The sequence below is a fragment of the Phoca vitulina genome, unplaced genomic scaffold, assembly GCF_004348235.1.
Source record: "Phoca vitulina isolate PV1807 unplaced genomic scaffold, GSC_HSeal_1.0 scaffold26, whole genome shotgun sequence".
In the NCBI taxonomy this organism is placed as follows: domain Eukaryota; kingdom Metazoa; phylum Chordata; class Mammalia; order Carnivora; family Phocidae; genus Phoca; species Phoca vitulina.
The window spans coordinates 244932-265117 of record NW_022589729.1 but is presented as its reverse complement, the minus strand read 5'-3'; the positions used below and the strand labels follow the sequence as shown (position 1 = coordinate 265117).

The window sequence follows — 20186 nt, the reverse complement described above, 5'->3', positions numbered from 1 at the left end:
GACGTGGATGGAACTGGAGGGTATTATGCTGAGCGAAATAAGTCAAACAGAGAAAGACATGTATCATATGACCTCACTGATATGAGGAATTCTTAATCTCAGGAAACAAACTGAGGGTTGCTGGAGTGGGGGGTGGGGTGGGAGGGATGGGGTGACTGGGTGATGGACACTGGGGAGGGTATGTGTTCTGGTAAGCGCTGTGAATTGTGCAAGACTGTTGAATCTCAGATCTGTACCTCTGAAACAAATAATGCAATATATGTTAAGAAAGAAAAAAAGAAGAAGAAGAATGTAGCAGGAGGGGAAGAATGAAGGGGGGGAAATCGGAGGGGGAGAAGAACCATGAGAGACGATGGACTCTGAAAAACAAACTGAGGGTTCTAGAGGGGAGGGGGGTGGGAGGATGGGTTAGCCTGGTGATGGGTATTGAGGAGGGCACGTTCTGCATGGAGCACTGGGTGTTATGCACAAACAATGAATCATGGAACACTATATCTAAAACTAATGATGTAATGTATGGGGATTAACATAACAATAAAAAAAATTTAAAAAAAAATAAAAAAAATAAAAGCAGTGTGACCCTGACCAAAAAAAAAAAAGTAGACTCAAAATGGATGAAAGACCTAAATGTGAGACAGGAATCCATCAAAATCCTAGAGCAGAACACAGGCAGCAACCTCTTCGACCTCAGCCGCAGCAACTTCTTCCTAGAAACATCGCCAAAGGCAAGGGAAGCAAGGGCAAAAATGAACTATTGGGACTTCATCAAGATAAAAAGCTTCTGCACAGCAAAGGAAACAGTCAACAAAACCAAAAGACAACCGACAGAATGGGAGAAGATATTTGCAAATGACATATCAGATAAAGGGCTAGAATCCAAAATCTATAATGAACTTAACAAACTCAACACCCAAAGAACAAATAATCCAATGAAAAAATGGGCAGAAGACATGAACAGACATTTTTCCAAAGAAGACATCCAAATGGCCAACAGACACATGAAAAAGTGCTCAACATTGCTCGGCATCAGGGAAACCCAAATCAAAACCTCAATGAGATACCACCTCACACCAGTCAGAATGGCTAAAATTAAGTCAGGAAATGACAGATGTTGGCGAGGATGCGCAGAAAGGGGAACCCTCCTATGCTGTTGGTGGGAATGCAAGCTGGTGCAGCCACTCTGGAAAACAGTATGGAGGTTCCTCAAAAAGTTAAAAACAGAGCTACCCTACGACCCAGCAATTGCACTACTGGGTATTTACCCCAAAGATACAAATGTAGGGATCCAAAGGGGTACGTGCACCCCAATGTTTATAGCAGCAATGTCCACAATAGCCAAACTATGGAAAGAGCCGAGATGTCCATCAACAGATGAATGGATAAAGAAGATGTGGTATATATATACTAATGGAATATTATGCAGCCATCAAAAAAAAAACCAACAAAACACAAAATCTTGCCATTTGCAACGACGTGGATGGAAACTAGAGGGTATTATGCTAGGTGAAATAAGTCAATCAGAGAAAGACACGTATCATATGATCTCACTGACATGAGAAATCCTTAATCTCAGGAAACAAACGGAGGGTTGCTGGAGTGGTGGGGGGTGGGAGGGATGGGGTAGCTGGGTGATAAGACACTGGAGAGGGTATATGCTATGGTGAGCACTGTGAATTGTTTAAGACTGTTGAAGTACAGACCTGTACCTCTGAAACAAATAATACATTATATGTTTAAAAAAAAAAAAAAGGAAGAAGATAGCAGGAGGGGAAGAATGAAGGGGGGGGAAATCGGAGGGGGAGATGAACCATGAGAGACTATGGACTCTGAGAAACAAACTGAGGGTTCTAGAGGGGAGGTGGGTGGGGGCATGGGTTAGCCTGGTGATGGGTATTAAAGAGGGCACGTATTGAATGGAGCACTGGGTGTTATACGCAAACAATGAATCATGGAACACTACATCAAAAACTAATGATGTAATGTATGGTGATTAACATAACATAGTAAAATAAAATTTAAAAAAAATAAGAAGAAGATGTGGTGTATATATACAATGGAATACTACTCAGCCATCAAAAAAATGGAATCTTGCCATTTGCAATGACGTAGATGGAACTAGAAGGTATTATGCTAAGTGAAATAGGTCAATCAGAGAAAGACAATTATCATATGATCTCACTCATATGTGGAATTTAAGAAACAAAACAGAGGATAGGGGAAGACAGGGAAAAATAAAACAAGATGAAATCAGAGAGAAGGAGACAAACCATAAGAGACTCTTAAGCATAGGAAACAAACTGAGGGTTGCTGGAGGGGAGGGGGGTAAGGAGATGGGGTAACTGAGTGATGGACATTAAGGAGGGCATGTGATGTAACAAGCACTGGGTATTAGATATAACTGATGAATCATTGACCTCTACCTCTGAAACTAATAATACACTATATCTTAATTAACTGAATCTAAATTTTAAAAAAAAGAAAACTACGCCTAGTCACATTACAGTCAATTTGCTGAAAAGAAGAGAAAATCTTGGGGGAAAATCAAGTCACTCCCCGGCTCAAACCTCTCAATGCTTCTCACCATAGCCTATGAGGCTGGATACGAATTAGCCTCTGCTGCCTCCCTCATGTCATCGTCTACTATTCTACCCTTAGACATTGCAGTCCAGCCTTATACAATTTCTTGATGTTTCTCAATTATGCAGACTGTTTCCTCCTGAGAGGCTTCATATTTGCTGTTCCCCTTTTTCTCCAGATTTTCCCTTGGATCTTTACACCGTTCGCTCCTTCATTTTTTGCTATTGCAAAAGCAATGTTCTCACCAAACCGTTTTCTTCTTCCTGAGCACTCGGAAGACTACATTTGCCTAACCTATACTGCAAGAGAGACCATGAAAAGTCACAGAGTTTTAGTCAACTGAACATTGGCTAAAGTCCAGGCTGGATCCCTAAAACGTTCTGCACAATCTTCCAAGCTCTCTCTTCCCCAACATCCAAAGCTAGAGGCAAAGAATTTCAAGTTGTTGGGGCCACAAAGTGGAAAGAACCTGGATTCCTTAGTCACTGCTTGAAGGAAAGCCATCCTAGAGAGCTCTATCAGACTTGTGTAGGTGAGAAATAAATTTTTATTCCATTAAGCTATTGAGATTTTGAAGCTAGTTTTTACCACACCTAGCATTAATTACCTTGACAATAGCTTACTCAAGTGCTCTTTGGAGAAGCCTTCTCTAGAATGGCTATTCAATCTAAAATAGCCACTCATCTCTCAATTTAACGTCTAATCTCCAAGCCCACTTTTTCTTTAGAGAACTTATCTCTAGTTTTGAGTATATTTAAATATTTATTTATTTAATTTTTTCCTTTGTGATGAGAACTTTAAAGATAGACTCTCTTACTAAGTTCCAAATATACAAATACAGTATTATTAACTATAGTCACCATGCTATGTATTGTAGCCTTATAACCTACTTATTTTTTAACGAGAAATTTGTACCTTTTGACCCTCTCTGCCTATTTCACGCACCCCCCTACCCGCCAGCCTCTGTATCTGTTCTCTGCATCAAGAGTTCAGTTTTTGTTTTAGTTGTATTTTTTAAATTGATCCCACATATAAGGGAGATCATATGGTATTTGTCTTTCACTTTACTTGTTTATTGCTTATCTATCCCACCAGAATGTAAGTTCCATGAAGGCAGGGATTTTATCGCACTCACGACTATATTCCCAGGATTTAGAACCATACCTGACTCTTTATTACTACCATAGGTAATGTTTGTTGGGAGCTTAGAATGTGCCAGTTGCTAGTCTAAGTGCTTCAAAAGTAATAATGAATATCTGATGGATGATGGAATGACTACAAACGGTGCTTTGTGGTAAACATTAAAATGGAAGCCCAACTGGGGCGCCTGATTGGCTCAGTAGGTAGAGCATGTGACTCTTGATCTCAGGGTTCTAAATTCAAGCCCCACACTGGGTGTAGAGATTACTTAAAAATAAAATCCTAAAAAAAAAAAAAAAAAAAGGTGGAAGCCCAGCTCAATAGGTTCTAAATTAGAGTTGTCATTAACCTATAGCCAGACCCACATGTCTAAGTTCAAAAATGCTCTCCAGGAAGATGTGCCTCCATTTCCAAGCTGTGCTATGTGTCAAAACCTTCTTTCTGAAAAGCTCTAAGAACAGAGGAGATAAACAGTACCATTCACCACACCATCTGTACCAAAAACATCTGACACAGATGTCCATGCACAGGAACCCCTGGCTTGAAAGTAAAGCTGGGGGAGAGAGCAGGAAGGAGCACCAGGCCCAAGCGAGAACTACTGGCGCTCTAACACCTGGGACGAGGGCTTCAGTGGCAGCGACGGCCGCACCGGAGCCGCAGAAAAGGCAGTGGGAAGTGACTGAAGTTCAAGTGTCCCAAGTTTTTCATGGACGAAAGCAACCCATCTGAGGGAAGATGCCGGCCAATATGTCAACCATTGTTCAAAGACACGCAGAAACAAACCTGAAGAATACGGGTTTTCTGCTGATTATTCGTCATTCTTCTTGACTTGGTCCTTTCCACTTCATGCCTGTGAACCCATCCTCGAAGTTCATGATTTAACCTACAAAACAGCTTAGTTAACTAAGCATACTTCAGAGAAATAAGTGTCTCACCTTTGGTTAAAAATGAATTTAATCACATTCTGTAAGTTCCAAATAGCATCCCTAGTGCCTGATGATTCAATATTCCTTTTTGATTTGAAAAAGCTAAGATACTAATGTTATTTTTAATACAACATGCATTTTTATATAGTAGCCTCCTCAATCATGAGTTCAGATTTAAAAAAAAAGAAAACATAACTAAATACCTTCCAAATATAAAAACTGAATGCAAAGGTTTTTTTCACAAGAGTACTTCCTGTTTCTGCTCTTGGGCTACATACACACAAACACTGGAGACAATGAAGAGCATTTAGTAAATTACAGGATCCTACCGGCAAATGAATGCATTAAAGCCTCTGAAAATCATGCTCTTTTGGGAGAAGGAAAAGAATGAACTCAATTGCTCAGGGGGAAAAAAAAAAAGGAAAGAAATAAATTTCAACGCACTATAACCAAAATTTCCAACACTGCAAATAAAAAAAAAGGACTAGTTCAAATGTAGGTTCCATTTATTGTGCTTACTTTTTACAGCAGTTGTGAAGATGTCAGACCATGCTTACTTAACTAGAGTTGATTACTACTTAAAAAAACTGAAGCAATTTTTGAAGTTCAAGAATAGAATCCAAAATCACAGGAAAATATTCAAGGGAAAAGTAGATAAGGAAAGGTAAGGTGTGCCCTAATGGGAAAATATCTCCAGAATCACTTCTCTTCAAATTGTTATCTCCTAACTTGAAGAAAAAGGGCACCTTCTGCTATGAATGTTACCACTTCTCAAATCTAACATCCTAAATTTTTATATTAGTCTCATTCTGTAGTTTTCAAATAAGGCATATTTAAGTATGCAACCCCAATACTATCATGCGAAATAGACCCATCACCATCTTTATCAGGTTGGTGGGGAAACTGGACAACAACTGATATGCCTATGATCATCCAACAAATAATCAGAGCTTCTCTCAAGTCACTTAACTAATCTGAACCAATAGTTTTCTAGGTTCCAAAGCTAAACCCAAGAACCCACTCTGATATTTGTGTAACAATCTATAACACTCACCTGAGAGATTCTGTGGTGTTAATCAGGGGCTGACAAGGAGGTGGAGGAATATAGAGTAATGGTTCTTCACTTAGCACCATGAGGGCCTTGTCATTTGAAACAGAATGATCATATCTGAAAAACATATGCACAAAATCCATCTCCTTGTGTCTTAAATTCCTTAGTTTGCTATAAGAAAATCATTACTAGTATTAACTTTTTAGGGAAATAAAAATATAGTAAATGGGATATGCCACAAGAGAGAAGCAAATGCAACAGAAAACGAGGGAAGTATAGACACAGACCATGTAGCACAAATGTCACTTTCCAATTTTCTGCAGATTGTCATGGTAATTCACATTTATCTAGCCACCATTTATTGAGCAATTACTATGTGCCCCAAACTAAGGAAACAATGCTAACACATGGTCCGTGTCTTCAGTGAGCTCGAGGCATACACAGTGCTGCTGGAACAGAGGTGACACAGTAATGGGGGGATTTGGGGGGAAGGACCCACTGACTGATAGGAAAGACATTATGTGAACAGACTAAAGTTTTGTGGTCATTCACAATTCTGTGATAACAAAACTGAAGTTTCCTTAAAACTGTGTGTGGCAGGGGTAAGGAGAAGCATAAAACACTTGGTGAGAGAGAAGTGAAAAGTGTTGAAAAGTTGAATATAAATTTTAGAATCATGGAAGAATCCAAGTCACTAATAAAACACCAAAGTAATATTAACCAGTTACTCCATTAGCTTCAAAATATACACTTTCCTAACCGTCACACTGAATTCATATCCATGGTGTGATGGAGGGAGCAGAACCTAGGCTGAAAATCAGAAGTGGAGCTGGAGGCATTACTGCTATTTAGTCTCTTCAGTCTGCTATTTTAACCTTTCTCATTAAAAAATCTTAGATCTGTCTTGAATTTCTTTATATTCAATGCTCTAGATTTAGAAAACTAGATATTTAGCTAAAACCCAAGAAGAAAAAATGTAAACACAAAATCAGACATGGCTAAATTCACAGTTTTCATTAATTCATTCAACCAATACCAACTGTGTGCCAGGTACAATGCTAGGAATCCAACGGGGAGCAAGAAAAATGAAGTCTCTATCTTCAAAGACCTTAAGGAGGAAGATGGACCAAATATGAGAACAAACACATAAAATAAATCCAAATTAAGGAAGAATCTAACTAGAAATAGAAAACCAATGGCAGTCTCTAGATAAAATGGTCTGAGGAGATGGTATTTAAGTCGAGGCCTAAAGGATGAGAAGAAGCCAGTACTACAGAAACTTGGGAAAGAGTGTTCTGGACAGATGCAGGTGGGGAGACGGCCGTCTTCAGGAACTTAAAGAAGACCACTCACCAGCTGAAGAGTTGTGAGCAAGTGAAGGAAGCACAAGACAAGGTTAGAAACAGAAACCAGGGGGTGCCTGGGTGGTTCAGCTGGTTAAGCGTCTGACTTCAGCTCAGGTCATGACCTCAGGGTCCTGGGATGGAGCCCCATGTCAGCTCCCTGCTCAATGGGGAGTCTGCTTCCCCTCTCCCTTTCCCTCTGCCCTTCTGCCTGCTCGTCTTCTCTGTCTCTCTCTCTCAAATGAAGAAATCTTAAAAAAAAAAAGGAGAGACCAGATTATGATAAGGCATTACTTAAGGAGAGAAGTGATATATTTCAGTGTATGCCTGCACCCTGCCATTGTACCAAAAATAGATCCAGTGGAGGCCACAGGGGAAGCTGGGAGACCAGTCAGGAGAGAGCTATAATCCAGGCAAGAGCTGAAGACAGCAGGACTAAGGTGCTGGCAGCGAAGATGGAGAGCATGAACCAGTGCAAGATACTTTTTGGGAAGAATATCAATGGTACTTGTTGAAAGGGAGGAATCAGGGTTTCTGGCTAAGCAACAGGACGAGGAAGACTGTTGTGGAGAAGAGGCTGGAGGATGAACACAAAAAGGCACCTAGAGTTCCGCCATGCATGTGTTAAGTTTGAAATGTTAAAAAAAAAAAAAAAAAGAAACGTCAAGAAAACTACTGGGGTAGAGCAGCCTGGAGACTCAGAAGAGAAGTCTGGATGGGAAACATAAATTTGGGAGTTGTCAGGATACAGAGATAGGGATTGTGTGCTAAATTACGGATGAGTCACATAAGCAGAAAGAAAACTAAAAAGTCCACAGTTCCAGACGATGAGATTTGGATAAAGGAGGAGCCCAGAAAGATGACTGAAACAGAGGCCCGTGAAAAAGAAGGAAACTGAAAAATGTAGCAACACAATGGAGAATGTTTCAAGGAAGGAAGGATCCACACAGCCAGATGCTGAGGAAAGATCAAGATAAAGACAGAAGTTTCCACTGAATTTGTCAACACTGAAATAACTGGCCTCCTTGACAAAAATAATTTTGGCAGACTGAAAAACTAACTTTAAGAGAAAAGTTAAAGACTTCTCTGTATGCCACACACCATGGGGAAAAAAGCAACAGCTCAGGATATACGCATCATTCTTCCCTGCAAGTTGCACCAGAACATTCTCCATGTCTCCTCCTCTGCCTCTGAGAGTTAAACTGTTTGGAATAACACAGAGATGGTGGTGCACAGGTAGTAACTGCACAGAAATCACCCTAAAATTAAGTGTTGAGAGAAAAGAAAAAAAACCTCTCCCTTGTATGGGTAAATTCTAAATGCCTACAAGAGGAGGCTGTTTGCTACACTTAAAAAAAACAACAACAACAACAACAAAAACCAAAGACCTGTCACATGTGCCTTAGTTTAAAAAATCAGGCCTTCATACTTACAAAAATATAAATGCTATTATCCATCAGAGAAATCTAAAATTACTTCTGAAGATATATTTTTGATCTATAATTTTATTTCCACATGATAAACTCTAGTATAATGACTTCTGCATATCTGTGCTAACTGGCTTTGTTCTATCAGCCAAAAATATTCTTCGGAAAAGAAAAAAAAATCTGATAGGAGAAATACCAGGAAAGGAACTGGGTGGAGCTTAAGGGAAAAGAAAAGGGAGAATCTAAGCCAACATGCAATCTGGAGACAATCAGATCCACACTAATCCTGAGACGGTCGGAGTCCTAAGCTGCTTGCAAACTATTTCATATCAATAGCCACCGCTTGAGCAAATAAATCACTAAAGTAAAGGGCAGTGCTAGGGAGGTAGAATTAATGAGAATCCCTGGAATAAAGACAGGTTCTGGCTGATGCCTTCTACGAAGGGCAACCATTCCTTCTCTTTTATCCAAGACAGTCCTGGATTTATGCCTGATGTCCTGATGTAATTATTACTTAGCACTACCTTCCATTCTTAAAAGTATCCCAGTTTGGTTGACAAATTATATGGTCATCTTATTATAAACTATACATTTCTAAAACTGAAAACATATATGCATTTAATTACTAAATGCTAAGAGAATGCAATGTTATAAATTATGGGATTACAATCTACTCCTTTTTTATTTGAACCAGTTCTCATAATTCTCCTAAAAATTGAAACATAATAAAAAGTGAGCTGCATTAAAAAATAAACAAAGTGTCATGGCTGTGTATAAATAAACCAACTAAAATGCAGTTCAAAACACATTTGTATTTGCTGTTTTCAAATGTTGCACAAACACTTGGTATCTTTTATTCAGTATTTATAATGATAAAAGCAAGATTATCAAGTTGATGGACTGATACCTACTTGCATCTCTCAAGCTGCTCAATAATAATTTTAGATATTTCAAGAGATTTGCATGCAGGCAAGAATCCATAATCTTTTCCATGTTTTACCAATACCAGTAACACAGCACAGGCAATGGTGACTCTGGTGTGAGGAACGGCGAATGGTTTGCATTTCATACACTACTTTGAAAGCTGATAAATTACAGCCTGAAGGTCATTCAAATATCTAGGTTGAACTAGGATGATCAGAGCACTATGCTTTCCATGTTACCTTACTCTACCACAAATAGGTGAAAGCGTCTATTTACTGAGGTTAGTACAAAATAAGTAATATTCTTGTAAAGGTTACCTGAACTATAATTTCAAGTTCTACTTGTTTCAAGTTCAATAATTAGTTCTACTTTTTAACAACCAGCAAATACGTACCCAAAAGGCACATTCTCAACTCTCATAAATCCAAAGACTCTCAAATTTAGTAAGTTTTGATGGATCCCATGTGGACAACAGAACTCAAAATTACATGCAGAACATGTAGGGCAAACTTGGACAAATGATGTAGTAAAATGAAAGATACTATTTAACTCTAGCAATATTCAAAGACACCATTAAGTGAGCACTAAGATCAGTATTCAGAAGTATGGCTAGTTTTGGCATGTAAAAAAAAAAAAGCAAGAAATGTTATATATATTATTACAGTTTCCAATATTATGGCATGCATCACATTGTATGCATTACACTTACTGCCACATAATTCTCTGGATCCTCCGCCACACTTAACATAGTACTTTACCCACTGTAGATTCCTAAAATAATGAATACTAGCATATTTTTTCCAGGAAGGCTAAATGGAGACAAGCCTACAGGACTATGGTGATAATTTCATTCAGTGATATGGCTGTCACAGTAAAAAAAAAAAAAAAAAAAGATTCCCCTATGGCCCTTGGCCTGTAGAACTTTACAGTTACAAGTAAACAAATCTTTAATGATTCTCAAGGGTTATATTGGGCAATACATTGTTGCCACACTGTGACCTCCCTTTGCTTTGTGAGTCAAGGACCTCACTCCACTTGGTTCTAATAAAAATTCCAAATAACACTGGGAAATGTTTATCAAAAAGTATACAGCTCTGAAAATGTCCACTACAGCCTTCTTCTGGTTTACATAATACAGACCTTGTCTTTTCAAAAAATTTTAAGTCTTTTACTATTGGCAAGCTATATAGTAATTTACCAGGAGAATGATAAACCGTAACAAGGGAGGGAGATCCAACAAAGATCACAATAAGTAAGTATAAACGGTCTGATCAAATGACTGCACAGAGGTTCACCCATATCACTCCACCAGATCATATTCATCCCAAGATGATACTATTACATACACTATATACATGTAACCATATGACAGATAAAAACCTACATTAAAGACATTATGTATAATGTAACGTGTGTATATTGTATGTGCCTCCATATGTATCTCAGTACATACAAACTGAGATTGTAAGGTCACATCTCTGTAAGAATTCCAAAATTGGGAAAGGTTTCAAAAGGAAATTTATTCTTAGAACTGATCTTAACAGTAAAATTTACTAAGGGCCTCAATAACTTGTTTGTTCTACAAATTAAAACTGTGCATTAACAAGTTAGATGTAAAGTTATACTATATAATTCCCCACGGCAGTTTCATTAAATCATTTTAACAGACAGAGACATGCAATCTTCTAACCTGTAGCTGTTTTTCTGGATGATACCATCTGACGTATCTTCCACCTCTTTAGCAGAAAATTCTAGAAGATGCCTCCTTTGATTTGCAGGGTTCATACTAGGATTCTTTCTCTTGGAATCCTGTTCCAACATGCTGAAAATTTTAAAAAGTGAAACAATAACTGAAATAAAAATATGTCACACATATGCATACTACATTAGCTCTAAAGCAAACCCCAAATTCCTTCATAGGTTCATGCACACAGCATGAACGCTAGGGACAGAAAACAGAACAGCACAATGGCTGCAGTCAAATCCCTCACCTGGCATCCTGTACATATGAAAAACAATTTTGAGATTAATTTTCATTAAGTCTAAAAGTACCTCATTTTTAAACTGCTTAAACAGGGACCCCTGGGTGGCTCAGTCGGTTTAGCATCTGCCTTTGGCTCAGGTCATGATCTCAGGGTCCTGGAATCAAGCCCCACATCTGGCTCCCTGCTCAGCGAGGAGTCTGCTTCTCCCTCTCCCCCGACCCTCGCCCCTGTTCGTGCTCTCTCTCAAATAAATAAATAAAATCTTAAAAAAAAAACCTGCTAAAATAACATCAGTATTCTATATGCTTTAAAAACTCTACAATTATTGTTATGTATGTATATAAAGTAGAAATAAATACAACATACATATAAACAAATTTTTAATTCAGATAATAACTGAAATAAGAAGTCCTCTTGGATGGTACAAACTGATGTTTTCAATGAGGGAACACTTCAAATGAAATTGAACCTTTCTCCTTATGGATACCCAAATGCATTAACCTTTCACAATCCCAGAAGGCAGGCGATCAAATACAGGTAACAAAAAATTATTTTTTTTCAAAGATTTATCTATTTATTTGAGAGAGCGTGTGCACATACACGTGCATGCAAGCAGGGGGAGGGGCAGAGGGAGAGAGAAAATCTTAAGCAGACTCCCCACTGAGCATGGAGCCCAATGTGGGGCTCCCATCTCATGACCCTGAAATCATGACCTGAGCCAAAATCAAGTCGGATGCTTAACTGACTGAGCCACCCAGGAGCCCCACAAAAAATTATTTTAAAAAATACTTCTTTTTATTTACATGTAAAAGTTTTCTATTTCCTTCTTTCTCCCCATCTTCCCCCATACCTTCATTTATCAATGTGTGTCCTCATGGTGGGCCTAAGTATTTGCGGCAAACAAATATATATATACACACATATAAAGCAAATACTGCAATAGTTATTTGACACTTTTAACTCACTAATCAGGGGCTTAGAGATTTGGCTCCCCAATAAGATATTTTGTGTGTGTATGCTTTATTTTACAATGCCACGCACACAATTTACACTAGTTCTAATCTTGAAATTAAACCCAAAGGGAATCGCCTTAGGGAAACACAAAAGGATACCAAATTCCACTGAGAGGGATGAAGAGGTAGAGGAAAGAAAGGCTAATGAAAGCAGGTCACAATTAAGAGCCCTATGGTTCTAACAGGAAGGAGTTCCTCAGAGTAGGGCAGTTTGTCTCCACATCTGGGGAAAGCAGTGTTAGGGAAAATAGGAAGCAGGTACATCTCTCTAGAATCATCTTCTGATCTCTTAATTTATTTCCCATTCTCCTCAGTTCTTTCCCCCCCAAGAATCATTGCTATCTGGTGGTCCATATACGGTATGCTCTAGCACTTAAGACATCCTGTAAACGCTTCAAAGGTGTACCACCAAATTACCAGCCTTGTGGGACATTTCATTTTGCTACAACTGAGGATACATTCTGTTACCATTCTGTATTTCAGACACAATGTTTGCTTGAGTGATCACAAACAACATGAACCCTGCTGCAAATAAGGGAAAAGGCCTAGTGGAGTCTCTAGCCAAACTTAGGAAAACTTAGCTTGGTGCGTATTTAAGAAAATAGGGGAGAAGCAGTAGATAATAACTTTGTAGGGAAGACAAATGGAGAGTGTGATGATAGCTGCAGAATTTTTTTCTTTTTGCAACTTACTTCTCTGAAAAAGATTTTACTTCTAAATCTTTCAGGTATGGTGCCAAACATTCTACTTAGGAATGTATAGTGTAAACAAAACAAAGTTAAGAACTTTCTCCTTGGTTTACAGAATCTCTGTTAATTCAACACCACACTATATTAGTGACACCCCCATGTAATGACACCCCCATGTAATAACATCCCCATTGGTACAAGTACTCCCTCAACCCCTCCAATGACTAAGAGGGGCTCTACCACCCTGACTATGAACAGTGTTTCCCCTTGTTTTAACTAGAAATGTGCTTCTTTATAACTTCAGCCCTTTGGTTCTAGTTCTGGGCTTTGTGGCTGTTCAGAAGCAGCCTAAGCAAGCCTCGTTCCAATGTCCAAAGACATCTAATACACCTCCCACCCCCACCCCGCAGGCTTTCTTTCTCAAAGCTATGGTATTTTCCACACGTTCTTCTTTGAAGCAGTCTCAGTCTTCAGTCTCAGTCACAGTCTTCAGTCTGTCTGGCCCCCCTCCTATCAATATGCCTCTCAGAAGTGGTGTCCAGAACGGGCTACAGTACTTCTCAGGTGGTATGATGAGCCAGGATGGAATAGATTAATTCCTTCCCATATTCTAGATACTACTCTCCCTCTGATGCAGTCTAATATCACACAGGCTTTGCTGGCAGTTACATCACACATTATTTATATTGGGCCTGGTTTAATCAAAATCCCAACTCCCCTCACACACTGATTTTGAACCATTACCTTCTTTTCCATTCCTCTCCCACTTCCAATTTGAATGTATATAATTGAACGTTTTGATCCCAGCTGAATAATTTACATCAATTCCTTCAAAAATATCACTTCGTCTACCAATCAGTCAAGAACTTCTAGGATCCTAACTAGCAAAAGAAATTCTCCTTCTAAGCAAGGATCACCATGCCATCAATATCCTCAGCTGCGCTGCTGTTAAAATATTGAAAAGCTCAGGACAAAGAAATCGAGCCATGGAGCATGCCCCTAGAGAAAGCCTTAGAAAAATATAAGTTTCACCACTTCTGAATTAATTATATCTCATAGTCCAAAATTTCCCATCTTGACCACATAGATATTGCAAGACTGTTAAACAGTCTTCTAAGATGCAAATATAGTAAAACATTAGCTGCCATTTGAGCACCTACTATGTATTAGGGAATGAATACTTAGTACAAGTTGAGGCTCAAAGAGTTTAAACAACTTGCCCAAGGTCATGCTCTAAGTAGTTAAAGAAGCAGAGATTTGGATCTAAGACTGGAACTCCATTACTGCATTATGTTGACAACATTTTTCAGAATGACTGATTATTCAACATGCATTAAATACCTATTATGTTCCAGGAACCATATATAATGCTAAAGACTCAAAGATTAAAAAAAGGTAGGAGCGCCTGGGTGGCTCAGTCTACTGAGCGTCTGACTCTTGATTTTGGCTCAGGTCATGATCTCAGGGCTGTGGGATCAAGCCCCAAATTGCTGGGTGTGGAGCCTGCTTGGGATTCTCTCACTCCCTCTCCCTCTAAAAAAAAAAAAAAAAAAAATTAAATAAATAAATTAATTAATTAATTAAAAGCATGTTAAAAAAAGATTTAAAAAAAGGCAAAAATCAAATTACAGTGTATGTGTGGGGGAGATGTTGATACAGATAAAAGATAATAGAGTGATTAATGTCATAATAAAGGTTAATGATGAATGCTATGGAACCATAGAGCTAAAGCACCTGATCTCTACTAAGAGGATCACAAAGTTATCTTAAATGAAAAGCAGTAAATAAACAGGTGGAAAAGGAAAAGGGAGTGAGGGAAGGCATTCCATACAGATGGAATAGTGTATGAAAAAAAGCACATAGGTATAAGAGAGCATGTTTTGCTCAGAGAATTGCAAGTAAAGCAGGAGAGGGTGTGTGGGTGTGTGGACATAGCAAGAAGGGGATCATTTCAGAGAGAGAGGAGAAAGGGGACCAGAACAATAATGCAAGGCTGGATTATGGATGGCCTTGCCTGCCACAGTATCACGAAGTCTAGAAATTTATTCAAGTAACAAAAAACAAAACAAGCATGTTTTTTTCCTGTTTTAATTTTGGCTCTCAGTATCGTATCCCTTTCTTATTTATTTATTTTTAAAGATTTCATTTTATAAATAATCTCTACACCCAACATGGGGCTCAAACTTACAACCCCAAGATCAAGAGTCACATGCTCTACTGACTGAGCGAGCCAGGTGCCCCTATCATATCCCTTTCTGTATCAGAATCTTCCCTGATTGTTAAATTCCCTGGTCAAATGGGGGAATCTACATTCCTTCTTTTAAAAATTGGTATTACAATGATCTCCTAGTTGCCTCAACTACTGGAAAAACAACAGATTACTAGAACAGCTCCCCTGCTTTCCTATGTCCTGGCTAAGGGTTATAAATAAGCTTTTAAAAGGAGGCTCCCTTGATAACTGCCAAGCCAAAGTGCTGCTATGGCTTCAGGAAGTAACTTCACTCGTGTTTCCTTGAATCCTACCGTCAACTAGCAATTAACACTCTTGATCAGAAAGCACCTTCCTCTCACGGTGATTCTCAAAGTGTGGTACTTGGACCAGCAGCATTAGCATCACCTGACAGCTGGTTAGAAACGCAAATTCTCAGGCCCCACCCCATTCGTACTCACCCAGGAACTCTAGGAATGATGCCCAACAACTCTGTGTTTTAACTAGCCATCTAGGTGACTGTGACACACTCAAATGTTTGAGAACTACCATTTTAAATAATCTTGTCTTACACATCTTTCCTATCTCATTCCCTAAAAATTACACATTTTTCACAATGAATCCAACAGAAGTGGACAACCTGGGGAGAAGGCGGTGGGGGGGGGGCGGGGTGGTCAGACAGGAAGTATGTGGAAGGGTATAATCAAAAGTGGACATCTGTATGGTTTATGCATGATTTATAAAGTAAATCTGTTCAGCATTATTAATACTTGGAAGTTTTAAAAGAGCCTTTCTACCAACCATTGTTCTTTGGATGATGTTAATACGACTATGAAGACAGTTCACGACTTATGGCTGTTCCAAGCAAATACCCTGAGTTCAACCATCAGTTTAGTTTATTCCATCTGTAACTGAGATGCACTACAGTCACTCGGCAGCTGCACTTGCCAGAAATCAGTTTTGATGTTGACTGGTTTGGCTCCTAAGTGATCACTATTTTTCACTGCTGCCCACACAGGTAATGACTATCACAGGGTAATGGCAATTTACCTTTAACCTGAGCTACTCCAGTAACTTCTACCCTTTGTTAGCCTCAACTTTATTATCTACTCATTGGCCCAGAATGTATTTTGAAAAATATATTAAGAAATTTTGAAAAGAGGGGCGCCTGGGTGGCTCAGTTGGTTAAGCGACTGCCTTCGGCTCAGGTCATGATCCTGGAGTCCCAGGATCGAGTCCCGCATCGGGCTCCCTGCTCGGCAGGGAGTCTGCTTCTCCCTCTGACCCTCCCCCTCTCATGCTCTCTCTCTTTCTCTCATTCTCTCTCTCAAATAAATAAATAAAATCTTTAAAAAAAAAAAAAAAAAAAAAAAAGAAATTTTGAAAAGAGGGGCGGCTGGGTGGCTCAGTCATTAAATGTCTGCCTTCGGCTCAGGTCATGATCCCAGGGTCCTGGGATCAAGCCCCACATCAGGCTCCCTGCTCCGTGGGAAGCCTGCTTCTCCCTCTCCCACTACCCCTGCTTATGTTCCCTCTCTCGCTGTCTCTATCAAATAAGTAATAAATAAAAAATCTTTAAAAAAAAAAGAAAAAGAAATTTTGAAAAGAATCTGTTAAAGTTTTTCACTTATTTGTTTTTGGTTCTTGTTGTCATTTGGCCTCCATTCCTTGTAGATTTTTTTAAAAGTCTTAAAATGAAATTTCTCTTAAGCTAAATTACAGACAAACCGACTGTCCAATTCAGCTCAAAAAAAAAAAAAAAAACCACAAACTATAAATGCTTAAACCCTATGAAATGACCTACAGAAACTAATTTTAACCATTTGAGTAACTGCAGAATTATATTTCCCTTGTTTTTATTAATATTTGAAAGACATGGAAGAGCTTTATTTCACTGCCAGAATTCAAGACTGTCTTAGGTACAAGTGTGACACCACAAATATTAACAAGGAATCTGACAGTAGCCAAATGTACGAAAGAGGAGGAGAAAATCGTGGATGTGAACTTTTAGATTCTTGGCATGACCCTTTTTGTTAATTTTGGAAGAATGAGATTTCTAATAATACAAAGAGATGGCTCAGAGTCACGGGAAGGGTGAGTGTAGTAAGGGCAATGACTGTTTATAGTTCACAACATTAATAAAACAGTCTAATCAAACTCTTTTCATGATTAGCTTAAATTAGGTTCTATTCTGTATTTTTAAATAAACTAATAAATATTAAGAAAATGAAAGTCCCCACATCTCTGTGATCAGAAACATGTTATTCCACAAGAGTGACAAGAGTTTTAAGCCACAAAATAATCATTATACCAGTAAACCTTGCTCATGTCATGGGCCAACAGGCCTGAAAGCACAGATTGATAAAAACACAAATAATTTCGATTTCCCCAAAAGTCTGGAAAAAGTATTATAAGAATTGTTACTTTACTTTTTCATTTACAAAAATTCTAAAAGCCAACAACTGTTTCAGATTATCTGTGAAGCCACTTAATTGTTAAGAAATGATCTCAAATAACCAATTTTCATACCAAGTGGCTGAACAAAAAACAGCACATTTCCAAATCCATTCTACCCTTTGCAAACCTGCTTTCTTACAGTACGTACAAGCAGATCAATTTTAAATTCAAGCCATCTCAGCAGGTAAGAATCCTACTGGTTTTCACCTCCCAAAGAAACCCACATGCTGCTGCTGTTGATCGGAGAACCACCCATGAAAACCTGAAATCACTTGAAGCTGAAAAGAGCATGGAGTTCTTCCAGCTTTAATGCAGGATGGCGGGAAGAGCACAAAATTTGGAGTCAAGAGATCAGGGTGCAAGGTGTGGCTCTGAGACTCCCCACTTGAGGAGACTTTCTCTTGAGCCTCCAACTCCTCACGTGTACAAGAGCAAAAATGACAAATATTTCACAGTTTTCCAAAGATTCAAGTGAAACGACAGATGTGAACACACTTTTATGAATCAAAAAGTGCTACGTGTCCCAAGGATGACACCAAGCAACTGGTGGCACAGCTCGCCAGGTTCTGCCCTTTCTAAACACAGCAACTGGAGTGACTGTTTTAAAATCTGGGTCAGATTATGATGTCACTTCTCTGTTCAGACCTTCAGACAGCTCCCCATTTCTACCGTGCAAAAGCCCCGAACCTTAAAATGACCAAGGCCCCACTAAACTTAACCCATCCATCTTACCTCTCTGGCCTCATCACCGACTACTCTCCCCCTTGCTCACTTCAGTCCAGTCACCCTGACCTCCTTGCTTTTCCTTGAACGTGCAAGGCATGCCTCCACCCTAGGGCCCTTGCATTGGCTGTTTCCTCTGCCAGGAATGCTCTTCCCCCACATATCTATATGGTTGGCCCTCTCTGTAAGACTTGGTGCAAATGTCTACTTTACAATGATCACTATAAAACTACAGTTCCAACAACCACCCTCACACTTGTAAAACCATTCACTCTACTATAGTTTACCCCCTTTGTTCAAAGAAACTACAATTCTATCATTATATTTGCTTATTATGTTTACTGTCAGTCTGTCCTCACTAAAATATAAGTTAAGGAGTACAGGGACCTCTGTTTTGTTCTAGGACAATGCCTAGTTCAGAGAAGATATTCCCTCACCCTTTTTTTTTTTTTTAAATAACAAACAGATGAAATGTATGTACCATTCTGCCTCATGTCAAGAGAAAAATCCAGATCTTCATTTTAGGGACACTAACTCACAACTCAAGAATGGCAGGTGGTGAACTCATTATTACACCATCTCCAGATCCAGGAACAGGAAATTATGTTAATTTTCATTGCAACTGAGGCTAAAGACAAAAAGTTCCCCAAGGGAGTTCTCCAAATCTTAAAGAAGTTTTTTCTGTTTATTGAATGGTTCACAGATGATTTTTGCAGGCTAGTAGTAACTGGGGGTAATTTACTAGAAACAGAAATGTGACTGAATAAAGAAATAAATCTTTAAATCAAGATTTTAAAAACCTTCTAAATAGCAGTTCTCAGAACCAGGGATTACCAGACCCTGAGAAGAAACATGTACTTTACAGTGGCAGTTTGCCAAGTGAGCCAACATGAGCAAGAAAACAGCATGAGATCCTTTCACTCATTCAATGAACAATTATAAAGTAAGCACTCTTCTAATAGGTGATGCTCATTCTTGGAACCCCGCCACTAAACTAAGAGGAAAGCCAAGCAGCTTGTGGAGAGGCCTAAATGAAGAACGGAGAACCCTGGCCCATAGCCCTGGCAGTCTCAGCTGAAGCCAGCACCAACTTGCTGACCATGATGCGTGAGCCATCTTGAAAGTGGTCCACAAACCCAAGCCACCCCAATTAACACTCCATGGGAGCAAAGAGCTGTCTCTACTGAGCCCTGCCCAAATCGTAGAGCTTTAGCAAAGTAAAGTTGTCTTAAGCCTTTCAGTTTTAGGGTGATTTGTTACACAGCAATAAATAACTAATACACTATACTTAATTGCTGAAGTCAGTGACTCAACGTTTAATATAAAGTTTGTGTGTAAATAACTCTTTGGTATCTTCTCACTTGAGAAAGGCATCCTCTGATCATTCTAAATGTCAAAAAGATGCCTACAAATTTGAGTACAATCACTTTTCTGTTATATTTACATCAATCTAGTCAACTTATGAGTATATTCTCCTTTCACAGCCAATCCTAAGCTTTCAAGGGATGGGTAAAGTTACTGGATCGAGTCCTAACTCCTCTATCTATAAATACCAACTTCTTTTTCCCCTGCCTGAGTGGCTCTATTAGTGATTAAGACAAAGGCTCCAAAGGCAGACTCTGAATCCTAGCTCTGCAACATAATTAGCTGTGATTTCAGTCTCTTTATCTGTAAAACAGAGATAATAACACCTTCCCTCATAGTTCTGGGAGAATTAATTTA

At 38.9% G+C, this 20186-nt stretch overlaps 1 protein-coding gene across 1 annotated transcript in view; it reads right to left on the bottom strand.

Moving 5' to 3' along the window:
• Window positions 1–20186, bottom strand: part of ATF6 (activating transcription factor 6) — a 206831-nt gene that overhangs the window by 122557 nt on the left and 64088 nt on the right. The window contains exons 10-12 of the mRNA XM_032422384.1: window positions 11079–11210; window positions 5698–5811; window positions 4501–4600 (exon numbers count right to left, since the gene is read on the bottom strand). Coding sequence (XP_032278275.1) covers window positions 4501–4600; window positions 5698–5811; window positions 11079–11210 — 346 coding nt within the window. The remainder of the gene's footprint in view (window positions 1–4500; window positions 4601–5697; window positions 5812–11078; window positions 11211–20186) is intronic.